At 36.3% G+C, this 25907-nt stretch overlaps 1 protein-coding gene and 1 pseudogene across 1 annotated transcript; one reads left to right on the top strand and one right to left on the bottom strand.

Moving 5' to 3' along the window:
- Positions 1-1298: 1298 nt before the first annotated feature.
- Positions 1299-3613, bottom strand: LOC120158774 (21 kDa protein-like). The gene is made up of 2 exons (XM_039169535.1): positions 3506-3613; positions 1299-1978 (listed from the first exon to the last, which is right to left on the bottom strand). Exons 1-2 carry the CDS (start codon positions 3611-3613, stop codon positions 1427-1429), a joined length of 660 nt encoding a protein of 219 aa, XP_039025466.1. The 3' UTR covers positions 1299-1426.
- A 167-nt stretch (positions 3614-3780) lies between these two features.
- On the top strand, positions 3781-5431 carry LOC120158548 (annotated as a pseudogene).
- The last annotated feature ends 20476 nt before the right edge of the window (positions 5432-25907 follow it).

Below are 25907 nucleotides of genomic sequence, written 5' to 3'. Positions count from 1 at the left end.
AGGAGGAGGAGTGGGTTTAATGACAATTAAGTGTCACATCAGTAAAATTAACCGAATTAATATAATTAAAGCATATTATGCTAAATCCTTGTTGATACGTGGGCTTTACTTTGTGACAAAAAATGGAATTCTCGAAAAACGAATGATGTGGATTATTATTATTATTCGATATTATTAACGAGTAAATCTCTATCACAGTATCACTAAAATAAAAGGTGAATTTTTTCCTTCAATGAAATGAAATTCGAATTTGACCAGATAAATAAAACGAATTTTATATTCCTTTATTACTTGTTTAAGTATATATAATTCAAATATAGAAAAACAGAATATAAATATAAAGTTTTGCATCTTTCTATATAGCTCGATTTTTTTTGTTTACTAAAAGTTTTTGTTCTTGGATCGGGTTCTAACGAATTGAATCTTTTGACAATTTATAATAAATTATTTTTTTATTAAATTCAAAAATGGAAATAATTTCATTAAATTTTGATTTCATTTTAACAAAAAAATTATCTACTCCATTGGTTAGTTCTAGGTTCGAGTCCCGAACAACCCATTTTATCATGTTGAAATGATATTCCTCATATTATCATATCGAAATGGTATTCCTACTAGAATATAGGAATCATATGGATTTATATATCTATGTATATCGATCCGTATTTTTTTGTAACTCCAATTATTAAAAAAAATTATATATCCTGATATAGTTAGATGTATATTTTCTATTTGATATTGGTTGACACGGGTATTTGTCAAGTTATATTTTTAATAACAAGCCTTCAAGTATCTATTTTTAAAGAATTTTTACACTTAGGAGTCCCTGATAATTAAATAAACCAAAATTTTACAATCAAGTTGTCTATGAAGAGCTCTCATTTTTAGAATAGCGTTTTTTAGAATAGCGTGGATAATTAATAGGGTAGTATATTAATATTTGTTTATAATTTTTTTAGTCATTAATAATCTATATATATCTTATACACACAATTATTCAAATTTGAATCTTTAAAAAGAATAACATTATTTTAGTGAGACAAGTCGATAAGCTTATATGGCGTTAGTTTTAAATGTTATATGCGTAAACCTTGGCCTAAGTAGTAAAGAAGACTGTGAACTAGTAATATGGAAAACTACACATGGGTCCTTCGATCAATTCGTAAATTACGGCGATTAGCGTGAAATTTCCTTAATTCAAGGCTCCAACCCAGCCACTTATACAGTACACTTAGTCAATTACCAAAAATATAATAATAAAGCAGAGCAAAGTCTAAGCACCGTCCTGTAAAGCAATGAGAAACCAATGCTTTTGCTAAGAAAAACTTCATTCATATTTCATATTGTTACATTTGAAAACGGGATTCAAGGCCAAACCACATGACAAAACTGACACTGCTGGACCAACTTTTACTCTTTCCCAACTTTACTGCTTGGATGCAAACTGGTTAACCAAAGACAAAGCATTGCTGGTGACCTGAGCAACATTGATCACACGACCTCTAATGGAGGCCTTAACCTTACCATCCAAACCCTTCCCTGCAAACCCATCAAAGCAAGTGTTCTCATCTGTCAGTGCAGCACTAACCCACGTCTCCACGTTGCTGATGTGCCACAAGAAATCTTGACCATTGGCTTGCCCCATGTGCTTCAGCTCTTTCACAGATTTGCTCAGCCTGTCCACGCCTTCATTCATCTCTTCACTGCAATCATTGATTGCTTCGTATTCCCTCTTCTTAAGCCCCTTGAATTTCTTCATCTTGGAGACGAATGCCTGTGTGGCCCTCGCCCTGTCCAGGCTCACCGACAGGGCTGTCTGAGCCAGTTGCCGCGGGCTCTGCTGGATGGAAGGGGCGAACGCGGCCAGAGACTGGATGCAAAGGGCTGGGTATTTAGTGGTACTACATGAAGACTTGATGAAATTCGAGGCACGAGAGCTTTGCCATTTTGGTTCCGGAGGAGGTTTGGAAATTTGAGACTAGCAGTGTTTTATATTTATAGAGGGTTTTTGGGGTGCGGGGTGGATGAAATCGAGTGGCGACCGTGTTTCGACCGTGTTTCTACGAGTACACGGGCTACTTGATGCGTATAATGTTGGATTTTTCTACTTTGCCAATTTCCAATGACCCTACAGGGACAGGGAAACTGTATTGGATTTATGAATGTGATAAAATAACTGTAGTATCTAACGCTGTTTCTTTCACTCTCTCTTCACGATAGATTCAATTAAAAACACAGGGACCAAAGCTGCCGAATTTTAAAAAAGAAAGTGGGAAACGGTGAATGGATGGGGCTTTTACTATTGTTGAATAATAAAATAATAATAGCCAAAGCTACTTATCTGCTACTGGGTCTCAAAATATGGAAGATAAATTCAAAGAACCACAGCAATTAATAATTCATAATTTCTACTTCAAGCTTGAGCACTTTTCCTACTATCAACCCGTTAAGTGACGCATTTTATTAAATAATATTTATTTTTAAAATAATTTAAAAATATATATAAACGCGACACATGTCACTTAATGAGTTTTTTAACGGTAGTCACCTACAACTGTAATGTAGAAAAAATTAGGAACCTATTTTAAACAAAAAAATTCTTTAAGCACCAAAAGTTAATTTCAAGTATAGTTTAGACACTTATTTTTGTATTAAGCCAATCAAAATATCTTAAGTTAAAGTTTAGTATTCTTCGATTAGTTATTTTATCTCTCGGCAAGATTATGGACAAGTCTAAAAAATTTCAGGATCAAATTTATTGAATGACAACCATATTTATTAATTCTATCAATCTATGATAATAATTATAATCTTAAGTCTATCACCGACACAATCGAGAAATCAATATATAAACCCTTGTATCAAACAAGGAGAAATGTTTCTAATTACTCTTCTTCCAATCTTTATGCTTCATGAACTCTTTCTCACAAATCTTTTTTGTTTCTCTCCCTTCACAATTAGTATCATCGATTACGATTCTTCGTTCACACCAAAAAAAAAGTAAAACGTTTATAACTATCATAAAATCATCAGGACTAAATATAATCATTTATTATCGATATTAACTTTATTGATTTATAGACGATTATCATAATATTATATCTGACACTGATATAAATCTTTATGTCAGACAAGGAAAAGCATTTGTATCTCCTCTTCCTATCTTTTTGTTTCACATTCTCTCCCTCTAAAACCTTTTTTACTTCATCTCTATAATTACCACCAATATTATTAACTACGATTTTTTTAATCTAAATCATATAAGATGAATTGCTTAACACCACCGTGTGTCCTTGTTCCCTACAACAACGTTCAAATATATTTATTTTTGAGACACTGCCACCGTGGCGGTACGCGGATCCTATTGCAGGGGAGGGAAATAGAAGAAAAGAAGCGCCCTGTTACAAGGACTGGACTGCACCTTCAAGTTCAATGCTCTTAATATATATATATATCCATGCTTCCTTTATTTTGGGCTTCCTAAGCCTAATAAGCTTGTCTGCACCCGTAGCCCAAGTCTTGAATTGTTATGCTTCTCACAGGATGCGTTGCTAATGGTTAAAATCGCAGAACATGGGCCATAGCCATCGCGGCTCAGTGGCAACAATCTCATTATTCCCAGTGGCGGTCCGTGTGACAGGCACCACAAAATATAAAGCATTTCTAAAGAGCTTGTGTTTTAGATGGATTGACTCAGTATTTTCCTTATCCTCAAATATATCTGCAATGATATCATGTAATTCAAATACAGTATTATATGCAGTACAATTCACCTCTCCTCGGGTAGTGAAGCAGAATCAAACACAGAAATGTTAAAGAACCTTAAATTCTTACAATCCTCCCTGCACTTACTCCAGCCTCCAACGCCACCCTCTCCTTGTTGCCCCATTCTGAAACGGTTCAAATTTTCCTGGCGAGACCTTACAATTTGCACCAACACCTCACTACTTCTTCTCTTGGGTACACAGGCACTGGAACCACTCTATCCAACCCTTCCCCCCCCCCCCAAGGCAAAGGCTGATGAAAATTCACCAGGTTCCAATCAACAGGAAGAGAATGTTTCTACTAGTACTCCCGATCCTAATTGCAACAACAAAGTTGCTACCAAACGAGCTTTTCTCGATATAGACATCGACGGAGAGCCTGCCAGTCTCATTGTTATCGGAATATACGGAGACGATGTTCCAGCCGCTGCTGCCTGGATTAGTAGCCTAGTAAGTGGAGCTGCCGGAGTTAGCTACAGACGGAAAGAGTTCATTACGATTATGCCAAACTACGTGCAACATGGCGGATAGAGGTCTTATGGTGTCGATGCGGAGCTTGCCTAGAGAACTGGAAGCAATTTGGGAGTTGAAACTCTGAAGGAGGAGTGGGAGAGAGTGTATGACAAGTGTCCAGGGGTTAAGAACTTGGCTGGTACAGTGGGAATACTGGTGAGGGATCCCTCTAAACCACCGCCCAAACTGAAGCTAATGGCACGCAAGGGGAAGCTGGAGATCGATCAGGAGGAAGTCGGAACCGAACCGAATGGTACTGAGTTTGTGATTTCCGTCAAGGATTCTCCAGAACTTGATGCTTCAGCTCTTGTAATTGGACAGGTATTGGACGGAATTGAGGTTGTAAAGAGAATTGGACAAGTCAAAAATGTTCAAGAGAGCACCGGTTCTCCTTATTTCAGGTATGCCTTTCAACCCATGGCAATTCGAAATCAAACAAAACAATTGAATGTGATATCCGCCATAGAGGTTTGATTCCTTCCTATAGGATTCAACTTTTCCTTGAGACCGGATAGATAAATACATAATGACAAAATTAGTCTTCAATGTTCTTTAAATGATTACTTTGGTCCTTTTTTATTTACTTTCATTGATTCAATTTTTGGTCGATTAGTCTTTATTGCATGAAAATCATTAGTTGAATAGTAGCTAAAGTCATGTCGGTGATATAACATTTCTACATGTGTTTAATTGGTGACATGACACATGTCATGCCATCATTTTGAACGACATGATGCATATCGTATCATGTAACATGTCAGCAACTAAGCAAATGAGAAAATGTCATGTTTCGGTTAAAATACTCAAAAAAGAAAAGAATTCAAAATGACCATTTATACAAATGTGTTGGAGGCTAATGTTTTTCATTGAGCCATAGATAAAGGGAAAATGAAAGAAATTAGTAGAACCATGACCAATTTGTTGATTTGTATTTCCTTGCATCTTTAAAGAGTTGATGATAAATAGACAATTCCAAGTTGTATAATGTCAGAAGAGAAGAACTAATGAGAAATGTGTGCTTGTGTGAGCAGGGTGGCTAAACAATTAGGCAATAAAAGAGCTGTGGTGGCAGAAAAAGGCTTCAATCGCCCCTACGCAAAGGTGGTAATCACCAATTGTGGGTTGATGGACTGAACCAATTCCCCCTTTTTGCATGCTTTATTATACTGTTTAAACCAGTTTTATGACTATAGATTAATGCAATTCTACTTCTCATAAACCTTAGTGGAATTGTAATTGCCCAAGTTTTGATGAACTATTAAGCTCTAGTGTGGTACTTGGAATAGAAACTCTAGCTTTGATCTCAGCAGCGATTTAACTAACATTAGGTACGGCATATTTCAATGTAAGGGTAGAAATAGATATACTTAAGGCACAGTCACGGTCACTTAGGGAGAAAACAGATTGTTATCTTTAATTTTCTATTTATAAGGGCTTAAAAACTTTTAAGTGTCTAGACTACATTTTAAATTGATTTTTGGCGTTTTAAAGAATTTTTCATTAAAAATAAGTACCTAACGTTACAACCGTTACTATTTTAGGTGCCCGAACCATAACTGCCGTTACGCGTCACGTGCCACATTCTGGTAATTTTAAAAAATGTTTAAAAAACTTAAAAATTTTACTACATTTATTTAAAAAAACCCTAAATTATCTAAATTTACAAAAAAAAATCCCAACCCTAATCCTTATTTCTCCCTTGCCACCGACGTCGGCGTCGTCATTGCCATCTCCCTTCTTGCGTGTCGCTTTCCTTTCCATCAATTGAACCGTCAAACCCTGTAAAATCGCACAAAAACAACATTTACCTTGTCGTCGTCGAGTTTAAATCGTGATTTAAGGTTCATCGGTGATTGTTCATCAGGTGACTGTCCGTCAAGTGGAGGCGTAACCGTGGTTAGGTCCGGTCAATGACAACGAAGACAACAAAGGGAGGCGATTGACATGGGTATAATGATTAAAATTAGATTTTTCAAAGTTTTGGGTATGTTTTTAAGATTTGAGAAAATTTTGATATTTTTTTAAATTATAATATTAAATTTTTTTTAAATAAAAAAATTTAAAATTTTATATGTGACACATGTCACTTAATGGTCAAATCTAAGATAGATATAGTCGGGTACCTAAAATATTAACGTTGTAATGTTAAGTATCTATTTTTAATGAAAAATTCTTTAGACATTAAAAGTCAATTTAAGACATTACTTTTAAGCACTTAAAAATGTACTAAACATTTTATAAAAGCCCATTCAATATTTAAAGATTCGACTTAAGGGTCACAGATGCACTTGTAGTAGGTTAAATTTATCAATTTCATCTTTATTATATTTTCTTATCATTTTTACCATTGAATTTATTTAATTTCATCAATGTCTATCTTTAACAATCTCGACCAATAGAATCATTATTTTCTGCTGACGGCACCTATTTCCACGTCAAAAGATTGAAGTAGTGATTTTTCTTTTTCTTTTTCCCCGAGGATTGAATTTATGATTTCTGCTTTTGTTTTCCTACCACTCTAAAACTACGTAGTTTTGAAAGCAAATCTGTATCACAATTTTAATATTTTTTTCACTTTATTTCTTTCCCCTTTTCTTTCCCTTTCCACCCATGCTCTTCACATCCACCCTAAAAACGTCGACCAAAGGAACAAGATTCATCTTCCGACGTTAGAGTTGCCATTCTTAGAGCTTATTGCTCGGCTTCTGGTCTTGAACTTGATGGTTACAAATCCCTGTCGTTGAGGACCAATCCAGAGCTCAAAGAGAGTGACAAATCTAAAGACAAGAAGATTGAATTCGATGAAAACAATGCTCAGATCTAGTCATCGAAGCATTCAATCTTGGAGTTTACTTGGTAAATCTCAAATTCTCCTCTCTTCCCCACTCAAAGACTCTTCAATTCATCTTTAGTTTTTCAAAGTCTGTTATTCATTTTCCCTTTCTTCAAAATGTTTCATCTTTTTCATTTCTTTTCAGTCACGTTGTTGAAAGCTGTTCCAGCTTTTTATTTGTGGTTTTGGGTAAAAATAGTGGTTTGGGGGACTTTGGGTGGACTGGTTCAAAAATAAAGGGGCGACAAATTTACAGGGTATTCATTAATTAGGAAGTTATCGAATGAATTTGTCGGATTGACAAATTTGAAGGTTTTGAATATAAGGTTTATAATGAACTTAATGTAAGATTCCATGATCGTTGTCAAAATTTGTGGATTTGGAGATTTTGAATTTAGTTGGGAATATGCTAAATGAGTTTCTGTAGTCACCATTTTTTATAACCCCTAAATCTCATAACCTCAAATCTTAAAAATTCAAACTCGATATAAACTTAACTCTAATTCTAACCATAGAGATATCATGATTCAGTCGTCACCGCCGGTCCAAACTCGCTCAACAAAATCCCGAAATATCCGGAGCATTAAAAGCACACCATTATCAACAACAGTAACACCACAGTGGAACTAGGATTATTTTTTTTAAACCTATGTAAAATTGGTTATAAGAACCAAAACCATGTAACCGAGAAGGATCTCTTCCTCTCGTTTTTTCAACAGAAATACAAAAACTTTTTTTAAGGTATTTTTATTCTCTTTTCGTTTTCTTTGGTTTAAAAAAAAAGATAATAAACTAAAACAAAGCTTGAATAAAATTTTTAGGAAAAGAAAATAAGTTAAGAGTAAATTTACCTGGAGTTTTTGTGTTCATTGTCGAATAGAGTCGTAGGGAAAGCGATTAGAGTCGGGTTTGGGTAGTAGCGCCGCCGTGTGTGGTGGCTCTCTTTGATTTCCTTGGTGAGAGGTTGCTGTGAGTTGAGGGAGGAAGAAAAGAGAGAAAGAGTTGGGGATTAGAAACCACTGGCAGAAGTGAAATCTGGAAAGGGGGAAGGGATTGATATTTAAGGTTTTTGGGTAAACCACGCTAAGGTCCCTAGACCTTTAGCTTGTTATACGCCATGGTCACTAGTTTAGGGGTAAATCACCCTCTTGATCCTTTCTGTTTAATATGAGTAGTGTGTTAGTCATTCTTTAGGGTTAATCGCGCTTCAGGTCCTCTTAGCTTTACCGTGTTTTGTGATTTGGTCTCCATTTCTGTTTATTTTCAATGAGTTGCGAATTGGTTGCATAATCTTGTATTATTTTAATTTAGTCCTCTGTTGTATGTTTTTTTGTGTGTTTGAAATTGGGTACTAATATTTATGATATTCCATTTTAGTCATATATTTATGGTTTTATTATGATTATGATGCTTCTACTTGTTATTTTCTGGTTTAATACTATAATATTTGTTTTATTAATGTTTAAGATATCAAAGTTGCTAATTATTTTGTCACCATGTAATGAATAGATAAATGTATATTGTTATTTATAGCATTAAAGTTTGTTTTATGTAATATGTATCTATTTATGTATTTTATTGTCTCTTACTTCGTTATATACTTATTTAATACTACATATATATTATATTGTGTAAATGTTATATTAAAGCAACTCAGTTGGTAGAGCACAAGGTTCTTAACCTTGAGGTCGTGGGATCGAGTCCCATGGAGGGCATTTCATAATTTGGAGGTCTCCTACGGAAGCTGCTCTCAACCTAGTGTTGGGGGCAGCCTACTATCTTACCTCCCCCTTACCCCATTACATATGGGAACAAGGGACAACCAAATATTATTTCTTTGTGTTTTATAATAAATATCATGACGTAGGTTAATATAATATTTAGAAAATTATGTATATATTTATAAAGTCAAATAAAGTTATAAATAATTTTAAAATTGTTTTTTTAATCCATGTGTATTTATATTTTTTCCGCTAAGTGCTTCAATGTATCATATTCTATTTTATTTAAAAGCCTCATTAGCATAACTTAATCGATTATATAATTGGATTAAGGGTAGTATTTATGTATTTTAAAATATTAAGAAGGAACAGTCTTAAAACAACTAGATGTCCTTTTTCGACATTTTAAAATAAATAAATATCCCACTAGAAAAACCTAAAAAATTGATTGCATTTAAAATTAATTAATTTTGAAGGGAAAAGGAAATATTCATTATTTTAAACTTATCGAGACAATTTGCTAATTTTATTAGAGATTAAGTCTCGGTGTTTTTAAATTATTGAATATCCCTTATCTTTTCTAATAATATTCGGATTAATAAATTTAATTTCTTTCTTTGGTAGAATAATTTTTTTATATGGAATCCTTAGGAAAAATTATTATATTCTTTTTATTTCAGTTGGGAAGAGAAATATTCGTCCTAAAGTATTTTAGGGAGTATTTTCTCTTCAATTGGAAATAAGAAAATATTTTATATTTTTCCTTAGAATTTTTGTTCTATAATAATTTGTATGGTTGAATTAGGAATAATGAAATCGTGATCTAAATATATATTCGAATTCTTAGATTTCTACTATTTAGAGACAATATATAATCGATGGGTATCAATTTTGGGCGTTGTGGGGGTGCTACTCATTCCCCACACGTAATCGACCCCCGAACTTTTTTTATTACTAAAAATGAATTTCTGGTTATACGTGGATCGATGCATCTTTTAAAATGATGTTTTTCTTAAAAAACTCTTTTAAAAGAAGATTTTTTGGGTATTCGGCCTACCTAACCCAAAAGGTCGATGGCGACTCCGAAACATTTCTTTTACAAAATCGGGTTTTCACGAAATGAGTCGATACTCGTCGTATCGCCGGAATTCGGTTATGACAGTTTGGCGACTTCGCTGGGGACATTAGAGGCTCAAGCCTTAAATCGATTATATATGGTGTCTATAGTTAGAAATTGAGAATTCGGTTATATTTAATTTACGATTCCTTTGATTCCTTTCAATTGTTATTTAATATCTTTGTATACTAATGAGTGTATTTGATTAATTTTCAGATGTTAAAGTCTCAAATTCGCTTTAGTTCATTTTTGTGTCATTGTTTGTCAAAGGTTTGATAATTTCTCCTCACACACAATACTTGCATTGCATAACATAAGCTATATACACGAGCTCTTCCTTTTAAGTGGGAGTGAAAGCGACGTCTTCGTGAGAATTTATTCTCCGTGTCAGACCTAGCAATTAGCTTCCGGGGTACATATATCCTATGTCTTCGTGAGAATTTATTCTCCGTGTCAGGCATAGGGAAATGTGCCCCCTCGAATTGAACTCGATCCGCTTAAGCCTATAATGGGTGAGGATTGAGGGTCTGGCTCGCCCAAGGGGCACCAACAAGGACAATTCGAGTACCTTTACTCTTAGAACCGAAACTCTGCATATAATAAACCATAGAAACCCACCCGATTTAAGACCAAGCCGAAACTTTGTCCATAGGTACCCAAATAAGTGTACACAAAGGAGAAATGAACTCTAACCTTTTTTAAATTTATTTTTATAAATGCATGTGAATTAGAAAATTATACGGTTTAAGGTTTATCTTATTATTTTAAGTATATGGGTTAGAAAGCATGATTGGGTAGGATTGTTATTTATTAAAAAATATATTTGGGTAGCTATCATGATGGGTAGTTTTTGTTTTTGTTTTTTTTTCTTCAAAATTTTATTAACTCATTACATGTACTAACTTGTTTCATTTTCTTGTTTCCTTTCATTTTTGATATTTGTATTGCATCATTCAAGATTGAAGGTTTTGATCTTTAGTTAATCATCAAATTGGAAAGCTTTCAGTAATGGACGAAAAGTATTCGAGTCAAATTGTTCAAAACTCCGAGGTACGACAGTGGTCTGAAGCACTACAAAGACAAGAAGGGGACAGTTTGCAAGCCGATCATGTGTCATAATTATTGGGTTATGCTCCTATTTCTCTTAAAAGAAATGACGTCCAAGACTTACGAGACATTTGGGAAAAATGGGAATCAAGTAAGAAACTGCAGTTTTACCAGTGTTATGGGGACATTTCCTATCTGTTGTATGTTGACATAGAGGATGAGCTGCTCCAAGCCTTGATTCAATTTTGGAATCCAGGTTACAACTGCTTCACTTTCAATCAAGAAGACATGGTTCCTATCATCGAAGAATATATTGCTTTGTTGCACATAGAAGAGGCTCAAGAGAATCAGATTTATTCCAAGTCCATCAAAACTCAACCCTTCAGAATCAAATTAGCAAAAATTGCGGGAGTGCGCGAGGAATGGGTGGTTGCTCGTACCAAACAAAAAGGCGAAAGCGAAGGTATTTCTTGGACTGCTATTAAAGAAATTATTCAAAGTCACCCTGACGAGAAAATTCGATTTGATCTTTTTGCACTGGGTATTATGGCTTAGTCATCTTCCCAAAGGCCTTGGGATATATTGAGGCTGCAGTTGTGGATTTATTTGAACAATTACCAAAAAAGATCAACCCTGCTCCTGTGATTTTAGCAGAGACCTTTCGATTCTTGAATGCTTGTCGAAGGCTTGGAGGTGGTCGATTTTCAGGGTGCGCACAACTACTATATGTCTGGATACGTAGTCATTTTTGGAAAATTGAAAAGATTTCATATCATCGTTTTAGTACCAGCTACTCGCCTTTGAGAGAATTCCTCGAGCAAGATTGGCCAAAAGGAGTCACTAAAGACGTGTGGATAGATGCCTTTAGAAATATGCGAGACAAGGACATTGTTTGGCGCGCCTTGGCAAATAAAGTGAACTCCTCTATAAATGTGGTGACTACAATTGGGTGATGCTGCTTGGTTTGTGGGGAGGAATTGGGTACGCACCCCTTTTGGTTTTGAGGCAATATGATGGCCGTCAATTTGTCCCAGTCACTGCTGGATTGCACTCATCTGAATTCGTGTTTCACGGAAACAATTATAAGAAAAACATCCTTGAGGCAGTTAGAGCATGGAAAAAGACTTTCCGTACTAGAGTTGAGGCAGCCGAAGTGATGTTGACGCCAGATTATGAGGAGTGGAGGTATGCTAGAAAGAATGAAAATATTCCTCTACCTGACCAAAATGAGGATATCTCTATGGAAGAAAGAATTCAGATAGTCCCATCAGAGGTAGAGATCTTGAGAACGGAGTTTGAGGCCGAGAAAGAAGGTTGGTCAAAAGAACTGGAACATATGCGACAAGACAAATACATGTTGAGTATCGATGCTGACTTTCATGCTGCACAATTTGCAATGCTAAAAGTGAGAAAAGAAAAAATAGAATCGGATTTAAAAGATCTGAAGAAGGATTACTACAAGCTGCAAAAATCTAGGTCCACAGTCGGGTCAAGCAGAAAGTCAGCACAATTAACCAAAGAGTTAAACGAAGAAAAACATCGAGTCAAAAATATGAAGGCAAGAAACGATCGTCTACTCAAGAGCTTAGAGAAAGGGAAGCAAAAAGTAGAAGAGCTTGAGCTTGATAAGAGGGAGCGGATCATAAAAATATAAAGCTGAGAATCGCGAAGCTATGAAAGAATTAAAAAGGGAGAAAGATCGTGTCAAAGAACTGGAAGACGAAAAGAATAGCATTCTTGAGGGGTTCGAGGCTGAGAAGACCATCATGTTCAGAGGATTTGAAGCCGAAATGAATAACATGCTTGTCGAACTTGATGATAGAGGATAAAGAATCGAAGAATTTGATACTGAAAGGAATAGATGGGAATTGGAAAAGCAACACTTCAATACTACGCTTGAAGCAAGGCAAGAGACAACCAACGGCTGGATAAAAAGGTGTGGAGACAAAAATACAGAAGTACGAAGTCTCAATCGAAGGATGCAGGAAAAATATACAAGACTTGAAGAGGATCTGGCTCAGTGTCGGGCTAAACACAGAATTCAGTGATTACATCCTACAACTCGAAGAATCCTTGTTCCAAGAAAATGTTCTCCGGGGACCGAGTGATCTTCAGGAAAGTCTTGAAGAGAATGCCTTGCTGCGAAAGCGAATTCAACATCTGGAAAGTGCACTGCAGAGTTGTCATGTACGAATTAATGAGCTAGAGCAAAATCTTCAAGGAACTACTGAACAGTGGCAAAAATCAAATGATTTCTATGAAGAACAAAATGTAGCCAGAAGCAACATGGTAGCTGAGGCCATAATACAAATGAGTGAAGTTGCCAGATACATTGGAGAACTAGCTGTCGAAGCAAAGGTCATCGAGCACCACATCAATCCGGTTTCTAAGTGTGGGAAGAAGATGTTGTGGATGATTAGTGAAATTGCTGAGCTTAATAGAAGAGCTAGGCCGTATCTGTGAACTATTATGTAATGAAACTTTTTGTTGCAATGGATGTTGAACTAAGCCGTATCTGTAGAAGTGAACTATTATGTAATGAAAACTTTTTGTTATAATGAAAGTTGTTCTATGACAATTAGCTTTTATGGATCAATACCTCTTGCATACATTCATTCTTCATTTGTATTTATTTATGTATGAATTTTAAATATTTCGCATTAAGACATGCATTCATTAATTAAAAGCACCAAAATAATACGATAAGGTTTCCAATCGCAGTTACCCTGGCCCCTATTAGCAACAAAGAAACGCAACATCATTACTATACCAGGAACGTGAGTAAGAATATGGACGACAAATTGGAACGTATTGAAAAAGAGCATAAAGATATGCAGGCAGAAATGAGAAGTAAATTTGAAAAGATTGAGGCCAATATTGCCAGTTCACAACTGAATATGCTGCAGAAATTAGAGGACCTATTCAAGAAACATGCTGAAAAGAGTCATGCTGGAAATCCCGCCTCCTCTAACATCTCTGCTCGTTCTTCGATACCTCAGAAGCTCGATCTGATGCATATGCCAGCAATGAGAATCAACAACAACAAATGGGATCCACATTCCCAAATAGCTATCAGTCTGTTCCAGGAGTAAGGCTAGGAGAATTTAGTACTGAGCACCTAATCCCAGATCTAAATGAGTTAGCAGAAAAGGAGAAAGCCAATGAAGAAATAACTCAACAGTTGAAGAATTTGGAAGAAAGGGTAAAATCGGTAGAAGTGGTTGAATCATTCTATGGGTTTGACGCTAGAGAGCTGAGTTTGGTTCCAGACTTGATCATCCCTATGAAGTTCAAGGTTCCCGAATTTGAAAAATACGATGGTACCACATGCCCTTCATCTCATATTACCATGTTTTGCCGAAGGATGGCCGGCCATGTGCAAGACGAAAAGCTACTGATTCACTATTTTCAAGACAGTCTGAAAGGATCTACCGCCAAATGGTACAACCAATTAACTAGGGCTCACATTAAATCATGGAGAGACTTGGCAAAGGCATTCCTAGAACAGTATCACCATGTCACAGATATGGTTCCTGATCGGTGGACTCTTCAGAATATAGAAAAGAGAAATAATGAGACTTTCCGACAATATGCCCAGAGGTGGCGTGACGTAGCCGCACAGGTCCAACCCCCCTTTACTTGAAAAAGAAGCTACTGTAATTTTTGTCAACACTTTGAAGGCTTCGTACTTAGGGCATTTACTTGGAAATGCCACCAAAAACTTTGCTGATCTAGTTATCTCAGGGGAGCTCATCGAGAACGCTATAAAGAGTGGCAAGATCGAGGTAGTTGATGGGTCCAGTTCAAAAAAACCAGTATACCGGAAAAAAGAAAACGAAGTTAATAATGCAAATGTATACAACAAGAATACTTCAAAAAGTATCACAATAACCCAACCAAGAGATGAAAGGAATGACACGAGCACCGCCAGAAATGATTCCAAAGGACTTCGCAAGGAGAATGAGAGAATGTCCTTCACACCACTACCAGTACCCTACTCCGAGATATACGCCTCGTTATTAAAGGCGGATGTGGTGCGCCCTTATCGTTTGACTCATCTGCAACCACCGTACCCTCATTGGTATGACGTAAATTCACATTGTGATTACCACGATGGAATTACTGGTCACTCTATTGAGAACTGTTTGGCCTTCAAAAAAGTTGTGCAAAATATGATTAATAATGGGGGATTGCAATTTGATTCACCTGATGTATCGACACACCCACTACCGAATCATGGAGGTAAAGGTGTGAACGCAGTCCATGAGGAGAATAGGAAAAAAACGAAGATAGATGTTGATGAAATCAAATCTCCCTTCATTTGGGTGTTCCAACAACTTTATCATGTCGGTATGGTTCAATAAATTCACCTGATGTATCGACACACCCACTACCGAATCATGGAGGTAAAGGTGTGAACGCAGTCCATGAGGAGAATAGGAAAAAAACGAAGATAGATGTTGATGAAATCAAATCTCCCTTCATTTGGGTGTTCCAACAACTTTATCATGTCGGTATGGTTCAATAAGATCCTAAACCAAAGCCCAATGAATGTGAAAATTATTGTGAATATCACCAAGAAGAAGGACATAAAATTCAACTTTGCCCTGAATTTAGGGGGTTACTACAAAAGTTGATGGACAACAAGGAAATAGAATTCTTTGAGAAAGATGAGAAAAAAAAAGGAGAAGATGTCTGTACAACCGAAAATTCCAAGCCAATGCATAAAGCAAATAAGCCTGTGGTCATCACTGTGAGACCATCTGCGATGAATTCCACATCAGTGAAGCCAAAAGTTGTTATCACGGCCCCTTCACCATTTCGTTTAAAGATACCACAAGGTACCTTGGAACTACTGCCATGTTTCAATGATAAGGGGATCTGGTTTCTAGAGGAAACAAAAGTAGTGAAGAAAATGATAAAACACCAGGAAGCAGCTTGAAGAAGAAATAGTGAGTGAAGTAGGGCACTTTACAAAAAGTGGAAGGTGTTACTCTCCTGAAACATCAAAGAAGCAGAAAGGGGAAATTGAAAGGAAAAGCTGCAGTGGTACCGCAAAGGATATTTAATGATGAGCCCCTACCACTAATCAATAAGTCGGTAACTGAAGCACAAGCACAAGAATTCTTGAAATTCTTAAAACATAGTGAGTATAGTGTAGTAGAGCAGCTACATAAATAACAAGCACGAATTTCAATTCTGGATCTGTTAATGAATTCAGAAGTACATCGGAATGCTCTACTTAGAGTGCTCAATCAAACATTTATGCCTGAGGATATAACAGTGAACAAGTTGGATCGAATTGTGGGGCATATAGCTGCAGACAATTACATAACATTCACTGATGATGAAATTCCTGATGGTGGAATGGGATCAGTAAAAGCCCTCAAATCACAACCCACTGCCATGGTCATGTCTTACCATGTGTTTTGATTGACAATGGGTCGACACTTAATGTTATGCCTATGGCCACATTACGAAGATTACCAGTGGACAACTCACATATGAGGGCCTACCAAAATATTGTTAGAGCCTTTGATGGAACCCAGTGGGATGTCCTTGGAAAGATGGAGGTACCATTATTGATTGGACCAACTGTTTACAATATTGATTTTGTGGTAATGGATATCAACCCATCATATAACTGCTTGCTTGGGAGACCATGGATTCATTCTGCAGGGGCAGTCCCTTCGTCATTGTATCAGAAATTGAAATTTGTGACAGATGGCCAGTTAATCAGTATTGGGGCAGAGGAAGAGATCATTGCTTCCGTGACGACTGACACCCCTTACATTGAGACCAATGAGAATGCCCTAGAGTGTTCCTTCAGAGCCTTAGAATTGTCACGCTACTTTCATTGCTGAAGGAAACAAGATTCCTCACCCGCATTTATCTGAGTGCACTAAGATGACTGTGCGAGAGACTCTAGGAAAAGGAGCTAAAATTGGAAAGGGTCTCGGTAGATGCTTGCAGGGGACTTTATATCCCAAATTTGTTATGATGAAGAGCGACCGCTTTGGGCTTGGGTTTGAGCCTGATTCTCAGCAAGGAAAGAAAGAATTAAAGAGGAGATGTGAAGTAAGAAGAGCTAGACTGAAAAGAGAGGACATTCCGTGGGATCGTATGTTTTTCCCTCCCTTAAAGAGCTCATTCAAGTTTGGAAGGGTGAACGATATGGAGCAACAGTTAGCCAGAGCAACTGATGAAGGAAAGCAGATGAAAGAAAAATACTTGTTTGACGAAGCCATGGAGGGTTTGGTCATCAACATGATAACTGGGGACGATAAAGCAGGAAAATATTTGGCTAGAATTCGTCCTTGCTTCCCAGGAGAAACGCTGAAAAATTGGACTGCAGAGGATCTCCCTGTAGTTGTTAAGATTAATTCAGAGTAATACCCAGAACTAATCATTATACTGTGCCCACGAGTATTAAGGAATCTTTTGTAAGGGCACTATGTTAACTCTACTTGCTTTCAATGAAAGACATGTTTTTGTTTCTCAAATGGCCATCATTATTACATTTTCATCTTCATTCTTTGTTCTTCATTCTTACATTCATTTCATAAATTTTGTCTCTTCTCCCAAATATATATTCGATTCAATTTTTTCCCTTTGCAGGTGTCACAATATCAATAGCATGAATGTTTCTAAATTTAATCCTGAGATAAACTTTAAGCGACCCATATGTCTGGAAGAAATCAATGAGTGTCAGGATGAGGTAGAATGTGATGTTCCTAACGAACTAGTAAGACTGATGGAAAATGAGGAAAAACAGATCTTACCTCACCAGGAGGAGACTGAGATTATAAACTTGGGAATTGATGATGAAAAGAGAGAAGTAAAAATCGGCAGTGCACTTTCAGTTGAAATAAGACGAGACCTAATAGATATGCTCCGAGAATTCAAAGACATCTTTGCGTGGTCTTACCAAGATATGCCAGGGTTGAGTACAAACATAGTGGTGCACAAGCTTCCAATAAAGCCTGAGTGTAAGCCAGTTCAGCAAAAGCTCAGAAGAATGAGGCAAGAAATGCTGTTAAAAATTAAAGAAGAAGTGATAAAACAGATTGATGTAGGGTTTCTTCAGGCAGCAAAATATCCGGAATGGGTCGCTAACATAGTCCCCGTGCCAAAGAAAAATGGAAAAGTTCGCATGTGTGTGGATATAGAGATCTCAACAGAGCAAGCCCAAAGACAATTTTCCGTTGCCTCATATAGATACTCTAGTGGATAACACTGGGCATTCGGGTTTTCTTTTATGGATGGCTTCTCTGGCAATAACCAAATCAAAATGAACACTGAAGACATGGAAAAAACCACATTTGTGACTATGTGGGGCACATTTTGCTATAAAGTGATGCCATTTGGTTTGAAAAATGCTGGGGCAACTTACCAAAGAACTATGGTGACTCTTTTCCACGATATGATGCACAAAGAGATTGAAGTGTACGTAGATGACATGATTGCCAAATCCAAGACTGAAGAAGAACACATTCAAAACTTGAAGAAACTTTTCCAAAGATTGAGAAAATATCAATTGAAACTCAATCCAACTAAATGTACCTTCGGGGTAATGTCAGGGAAACTCTTAGGCTTCGTGGTTAGTCAAAGAGGAATTGAGATCGATCCGGACAAAGTAAAGGCCATTCAAGATCTTCCGCCACCTCGTACACAAAAAGAAGTTCGAGGTTTTTTGGGAAGGTTAAATTATATATCTCGATTCACCTCGTACACAAAAAGAAGTTCGAGGTTTTCTGGGAAGGTTAAATTATATATCTCGATTCATTTTGCAATTAACTGAGAAATACGACCCAGTTTTCAAGTTGCTTCGAAAGAACAACCCCGAAGTTTGGAATGACGAGTGCCAAAATACTTTAGAGATAATCAAGAAATATTTGTCCAATGCTCCAATTCTGGTATCACCAGTCCCTGGTAAACCATTAATCCATTACCTAACGGTCTTTGAGAATTCAATGGGGTGTGTATTAGGGCAGCAAGATGAATCTGGAAGGAACGAGAGAGCCATCTATTATTTAAGCAAAAAGTTCACAGATTGTGAGATCCGATATCCGCCAATTCAAAAGTTATGTTGTGCTTTGGTATGGGCTACCAGAAGGCTCAAGCAATACATGTTGTACCATACTACCTGGTTGATATCCAAACTTGACCCATTGAAATATTTGATGGAATCACCGGCTCTAACAGGTAGATTGGCTAGGTGGCAGATGTTGTTATCAGAATTTGACATTGTGTATGTAAACAAAAAAGCGGTCAAAAGGAGTGTCATAGCAGATTTTCTTGCAAGTCGTGCCTCGGATGATTATGAGTCCTTAAACTTTAATTTTCCTGAAAAAAGATCTGATGTGCTTCACAATCGAGGATGAAACAGTTTCAAATGATAAGTCTTGGAGGTTATATTTTGATGGGGCATCCAATGCTTTAGGACGAGGAATTGGAGCTGTACTAATTTCCCCGGAAGATGTATACTATCCTTTTACAAGCAGATTGGAGTTCTTTTGCACCAATAATATGTCAGAATATGAGGCTTGTGCCATGGGGTTAAGAGCGGCCATGGAAAGAAAAATTAAAGAGCTCAAAGTATATGGAGATTCCTCACTGGTGGTGTACCAATTGCGTGGAGAATGGGAGACAAGAGATCCGAAGTTAGTGAAATACAAAAGATTGATCCTTGAATTGGTAAAAGAATTTGAAGATGTCACTTTCAATTATCTCCCTAGAGAAGATAATCAAATGACAGATGCTTTGGCCACATTGGCTGCAATGTTTCAAGCAAATAGAAAAGCTGACATAACACCAATTAAAATGCAAATATATAAAACCCCGACACACTGTTATAGCCTAGAAGAAGAGGTAGATGGTCGTCCATGGTATTATGACATCTTGCAATACATCAAGCATCAAACTTACCCACAACAGGCGTCTGAGATTGATAAAAACACAATAAGGAGAATGGCTGCTGGATATATCTTGGATGGGGAAGTTTTGTACAGAAAGGGTAGTGATCAAGTTTTGATGAGATGCGTGGATGCCCGAGAAGCAAGAAGTATACTTGAAGAGGTGCATGAAGGGATATGTGGAACACATGCAAATGGGCTTTCTATGACCAAGAAGATCATGAGATACGTATACTATTGGGCCACTATGCATTCAGTCTGTGTTGATTACGCAAGATGTCACAAATGTCAAATCTATGGAGATAAGATCCATACACCTCCGTCACCTTTGCACGTGATGACTGCACCATGGCCGTTTTCTATGTGGGGTATGGATGTCATTGGGGCAATTACACCAAAGGCTTCGAATGGACATCGCTTCATACTTGTGGCAATTGATTACTTCACTAAGTGGGTTGAGGCCGCCTCATATGCCAATATCACGAGATCTACAGTTTGCAAATTCATAAAGAAATAGATAATTTGTCGGTATAGGCTGCCAGAAAGAATCATCACAGATAACGCCACCAATCTGAATAACACAATGATGGTAGAACTTTGTGCTCAGTTCAAGATAAAACATTCTAATTCAGTGACTTACCGTCCAAAGATGAATGGAGCAGTGGAAGCAGCAAATAAAAATATTAAGAGGATCATTACAAAGACCACTGATACTTATAGAGATTGGCACGACAAATTACCCTTTGCTTTGTATGCATATCGAACTACAGTGCGAACTTCCATAGGGACAACACCTTTCTCTTTAGTCTATGGGATGGAGGCAGTCTTGCCAGTGGAAGTGGAAATCTCATCACTTCAAATTTTGAAAGAGGTGAAGTTGGATGAAGCTGAATGGGTTCAGGCTCAGTTTGACCAGTTGAATCTCATTGAAGAAAAGAGATTAAAAGCTATTTGCCACGGTCAGATGTATCAGAAACGGATGATGAGAGCTCATGATAAGAAGATTCATCCAGAGAATTTCGAGAGGGTGATCTGGTGCTAAAAAAGACCTGCCAATTCATAAAGATTTCCGAGGGAAATGGATGCCTAATTGGGAAGGTCCATATGTTATCAATAAGGCCTTTCTGGGGGAGCGTTGATTTTGCAGAGATGGATGGAAAAAAACTGAGAAATCCGGTAAACTCAGATTCTGTCAAGAAGTACTATGCTTGAAAAAAAAAGAGAATGAATGAAAAAATGAAAAAGTGAAAAAAAAAAATAAAAAAAATGAAAAAATGAAAAAAAATGAAAAAAAATGAAAAAATGAAAAAAATGAAAAAATGAAAAGAAAAAAGAAAAAGGAGGGTTCGAGATTAAAATCCACAAAGGACATCTTGAAACCAAAGGAAGGCTTTGAGTTGAAAACCTGAAAAGGCGGCTCAAAGGTATTTTGAGATTAGGCATCTGGCAGATAAACCCTCTCGACAGTCTGATATTTTGAGAGAAGCTTCACGTCTACAGACATTCTGGCAACCCTTGAAGTCCTCCAGACAGAAGCTCAATTCAATGCTCCGAGTTATATCAAGTGGATTGGTTCAGGAATACTCGTGCTAGTGACTTATAGGGACATCTGACTTGTAGTTCTAAATTTCCACTATTTATATGATTGCCATCACTTTGTAAAATCAATTCCTTGTCAGTAAATTCGAAGTTTGTTATTTCAAGCCCAATTCTATTCGTTCTGTACATACACATAAACATCTTGTAAGTAGATTGACATAACATTAAAAAGAAAATAAAAGATTTCTTGATATTACTTTGAACTAATATTTCCAGTACAAAGAGTCTAAAGTAAGTCAGGACCCTGATACTCGTGTATATAGTCGGAGAGTGTAGGGTAAAACATGGCCAAAGAAATGCATGTGAATTGAAATCTCGAAGAGTACATTAAAAACAATGATATTTTGGTATGTGCTACGACTGGATTTTGTCAAGAAATTATCTACCCGACAGAGATGAGCAGTTCAAATGGAAGCAGAAAAGGATTTATATGGGAACGAGAGAAATGAGAACTTATATAAAGTAGCCCAAGTGAAATAAAAATGAAAATCAAATGATGCATTTGAATTGAAGATTTGCATGACAACAGAGCTCACCATATTAAAACGACATCATGCATACATCAGTAGGCATCTATAAATAGGAGCATACTCACCCATTCATGTTCATTGAAATGCTTTGACAGAAATGCAGGGATATTCAACAACAATCAAATCCACCACAGAAGGAGGTGACCCAACATTTCCAGAAGAGTTCATAATGAGAAGAACTCGTCCTAAAAGAGAAGGTTCGTAATGAGAAGAGCATGTTCCTTTCAAATCCACCACAGAAGGAGGTGATCCAACATTTCCAGAAGAGTTCATAATGAGAAGAACTCATCCTAAAGGAGAAGGTTCGTAATGAGAAGAACTTGTTTCTTTCAAATCCACCACAGAAGGAGGTGACCCAACATTTCCAGAAGAGTTCATAATGAGAAGAACTCGTCCAAAAGGAGAATGTTCGTAATGAGAAGAGCCTTTTCCTTTCAAATCCACCGCAGAAGGAGGTGAACTAATATTTCCAGAAGAGTTCATAATGAGAAGAACTCGTCCTAAAGGAGAAGGTTCGTAATGAGAAGAGCTTGTTCCTTTCAAATCCACCACAGAAGGAGGTGACCCAACATTTCCAGAAGAGTTCATAATGAGAAGAACTCGTCCTAAAGGAGAAGGTTCGTAATGAGAAGAGCCTGTTCCTTTCAAATCCACTGCAGAAGGAGGTGAACCAACATTTCCAGAAGAGTTCATAATGAGAAGAACTCGTCCTAAAGGAGAAGTTTCGTAATGAGAAGAGCTTGTTCCTTTCAAATCCACCGCAGAAGGAGGTGAACCAACATTTCCAGAAGAGTTCATAATGAGAAGAACTCATCCTAAAGGAGAAGGTTCGTAATGAGAAGAGCCTGTTCCTTTCAAATCCACCGCAGAAGGAGGTGAACCAATATTTCCAGAAGAGTTCATAATGAGAAGAACTCGTCTTAAAGGAGAAGGTTCATAATGAGAATAATATGTTCATTTCAAATCCATCGCAGAAGGAGGTGAACCAACATTTCCAGAAGAGTTCATAATGAGAAGAACTCGTCTTAAAGGAGAAGGTTCATAATGAGAAGAGCCTGTTCCTTTCAAATTGACCCCAGAAGGAGGTGAATCGACATTTCCAGAAGAGTTCATAATGAGAAGAACTCATCCGATAAAAGAATAAGAAGTTCGTAATGAGAAGAACTTGTTTAACCTTGGTGATTCCATCATATAAGGAAGTGGATTGACATCCCCAGCGAAGAAGTTTATAATGAGAGGAGCTTGTTCGACCTATTGCTCGATTCACAACACTTCGAATCAGCAATACCTCGCTTGAGGGATTAACATTTTCAATGGAGAGTTTGTAAGAAGAACTCATCCGATAAGTGAGAAGAAGTTCATAAGGAGAAGAACTTGTTTAATCTTAACTTGTTTTCATCGCATATGGAGTTGGAACAGCACCAATATTTCGTTCATTACAAAATGAGGTGGATCAAACATTGCCATCTAAATCCATCGCATAAGGAGTTGGATCGACATCACTATTGGTGCAACTATCGTGGGAAGAGAAGAATTAACATTGGCAGTGAAGAGGTTGCAATGTGACAAGATGAGACCAATATGAAAAATGGTACTTTCATATCTTTGCTTCATCCCCGTTTCACAACAGTGAGCAAAGAGGGGCAGCTGTAGCCACCATTTTTCATAACCCCTAAATCCCATAACCCCAAACCTCAAAAATTCAAACCCGATAGAACCTTAACCCTAATCCTAACCATAAAGATATCATGATTCAGCCGTCACCGCCGGTCCAAGCTCGCTCAACAAAACCCCAGAATATCCGGAGCATTAAAAGCACACCATCATCAACAACAGTAACACCACACTGGAGCTAGGATTATTTTTATTTTTTAAACCTATGTAAAATTGGTTATAAGAACCAAAACCATGTAACCGAGAAGGGATCTATTCCTCTCGTTTTTTCAGCAGAAATACAAGAGCCTTTTTTTAAGGTATTTTTATTCTCTTTTCATTTTCTTTGGTTTAAAAAAAAAAGATAATAAACTAAAACAAAGCTTGAATAAATTTTTAGGGAAAGAAAATAAGTTAAGAGTAAATTTACCTGGATTTTTTGTGTTCCTTGTCGAATAGAGTCGTAGGGGAAGCGATTAGAGCCGGGTTAGTGTAGTTTGGGTAGTAGCGCCGCCGTGTGTGGTGGCTCTCTTTGATTTCCTTGGTGAGAGGTTGCTGTGAGTTGAGGGAGGAAGAAAAGAGAGAAAGAGTTGGGGATTAGAAACCACGGGTAGAAGTGAAATCTGGAAAGGGGGAAGGGATTGATATTTAAGGTTTTTGGGTAAACCACGCTAAGGTCCCTAGACCTTTAGCTTGTTATACGCCATGGTCACTAGTTTAGGGGTAAATCACCCTCTTGATCCTTTCTGTTTAATATGAGTAGTGTGTTAGTCATTCTTTAGGGTTAATCACACTTCAGGTCCTCCTAGCTTTACCGTGTTTTGTGATTTGGTCTCCATTTCTGTTTATTTTCAATGAGTTGCGAATTGGTTGCATAATCTTGTATTATTTTAATTTAGTCCTCTGTTGTATGTTTTTTTGTGTGTTTGAAATTGGGTACTGATATTTATGATATTCCATTTTAGTCCTATGTTTATGGTTTATTATGATTATGATGCTTCTACTTGTTATTTTCTGGTTTAATGCTATATTTGTTTTATTAATGTTTAAGATATCAAAGTTGCTTTATAATTATTTTGTCACCATGTAATGAATAGATATAAATGTATATTGTTTATTTTATAGCATTAAAGTTTGTTTTATGTAATATGTATCTATTTATGTATTTATTGTCTCTTACTTCGTTATATACTTATTTAATACTACATATATTATTGTGTAAATTATATTATTATTTCTTTGTGTTTTATAATAAATATCATGACGTAGGTTAATATAATATTTAGAAAATTATGTATATATTATAAGTCAAATAAAATTATAAATAATTTTAAAATTGTTCTTTTAATCCATGTGTATTTATATTTTTTCGCTAAGTGCTTCAATGTATCATATTCTATTTATTTAAAAGCCTCATTAGCATAACTTAATCGATTATATAATTGGATTAAGGGTAGTATTTATGTATTTTAAAATATTAAGAAGGGACAGTCTTAAAAACAACTAGATGTCCTTTTCCGATATTTTAAAATAAATAATATCCCACTAGAAAAACCTAAAAAATTGATTGCATTTAAAATTAATTAATTTGAAGGGAAAAGGAAATATTCATTTTTAAACTTATCGAGACAATTTGCTAATTTTATTAGAGATTAAGTCTCGGTGTTTTTAAATTATTGAATATCCCTTATCTTTTCTAATAATATTCGGATTAATAAATTTAATTTCTTTCTTTGGTAGAATAATTTTTTTTATATGGAATCCTTAGGAAAAATTATTATATTCTTTTTATTTCAGTTGGGAAAGAAATATTCGTCCTAAAGTATTTTAGGGAGTATTTTCTCTTCAATTGGAAATAAGAGAATTTTATATTTTCCTTAGAATTTTTGTTCTATAATATTTGTATGGTTGAATTAGGAATAATGGAATCGTGATCTAAATATATATTCGAATTCTTAGATTTCTACTATTTAGAGACAATATATAATCGATGGGTACCAATTTTGGGCGTTGTGAGGATGCTAATCCTTCCCCACACGTAATCGACCCCCGAACTTTTTTTATTACTAAAAATGAATTTCTGGTTATACGTGGATCGATGCATCTTTTAAAATGATGTTTTTCTTAAAAAAATCTTTTAAAAGAAGATTTTTGGGTATTCGGCCTACCTAACCCAAAAAGTCGATGGCGACTCCGAAACATTTCTTTTACAAAA

This window comes from Hibiscus syriacus, unplaced genomic scaffold (genome assembly GCF_006381635.1).
Source record: "Hibiscus syriacus cultivar Baekdansim isolate YM2019G1 unplaced genomic scaffold, ASM638163v2 tig00111330_pilon, whole genome shotgun sequence".
NCBI lineage: Eukaryota > Viridiplantae > Streptophyta > Magnoliopsida > Malvales > Malvaceae > Hibiscus > Hibiscus syriacus.
Note: the sequence above shows the minus strand (reverse complement) of the source record. Positions and strands in the feature narration are given on the sequence as shown.

Coding starts and splice junctions, on each gene's coding strand:
- LOC120158774 (XM_039169535.1), bottom strand. CDS start 3,613: ATGAGATTGTTGCCACTGAGCCGCGATGGCTATGGCCCATGTTCTGCG. Junction 1,979..3,505: donor ATTCAAGACTTGGGCTACGG/GTGCAGACAAGC, acceptor AAACACTGCTAG/TCTCAAATTTCCAAACCTCC.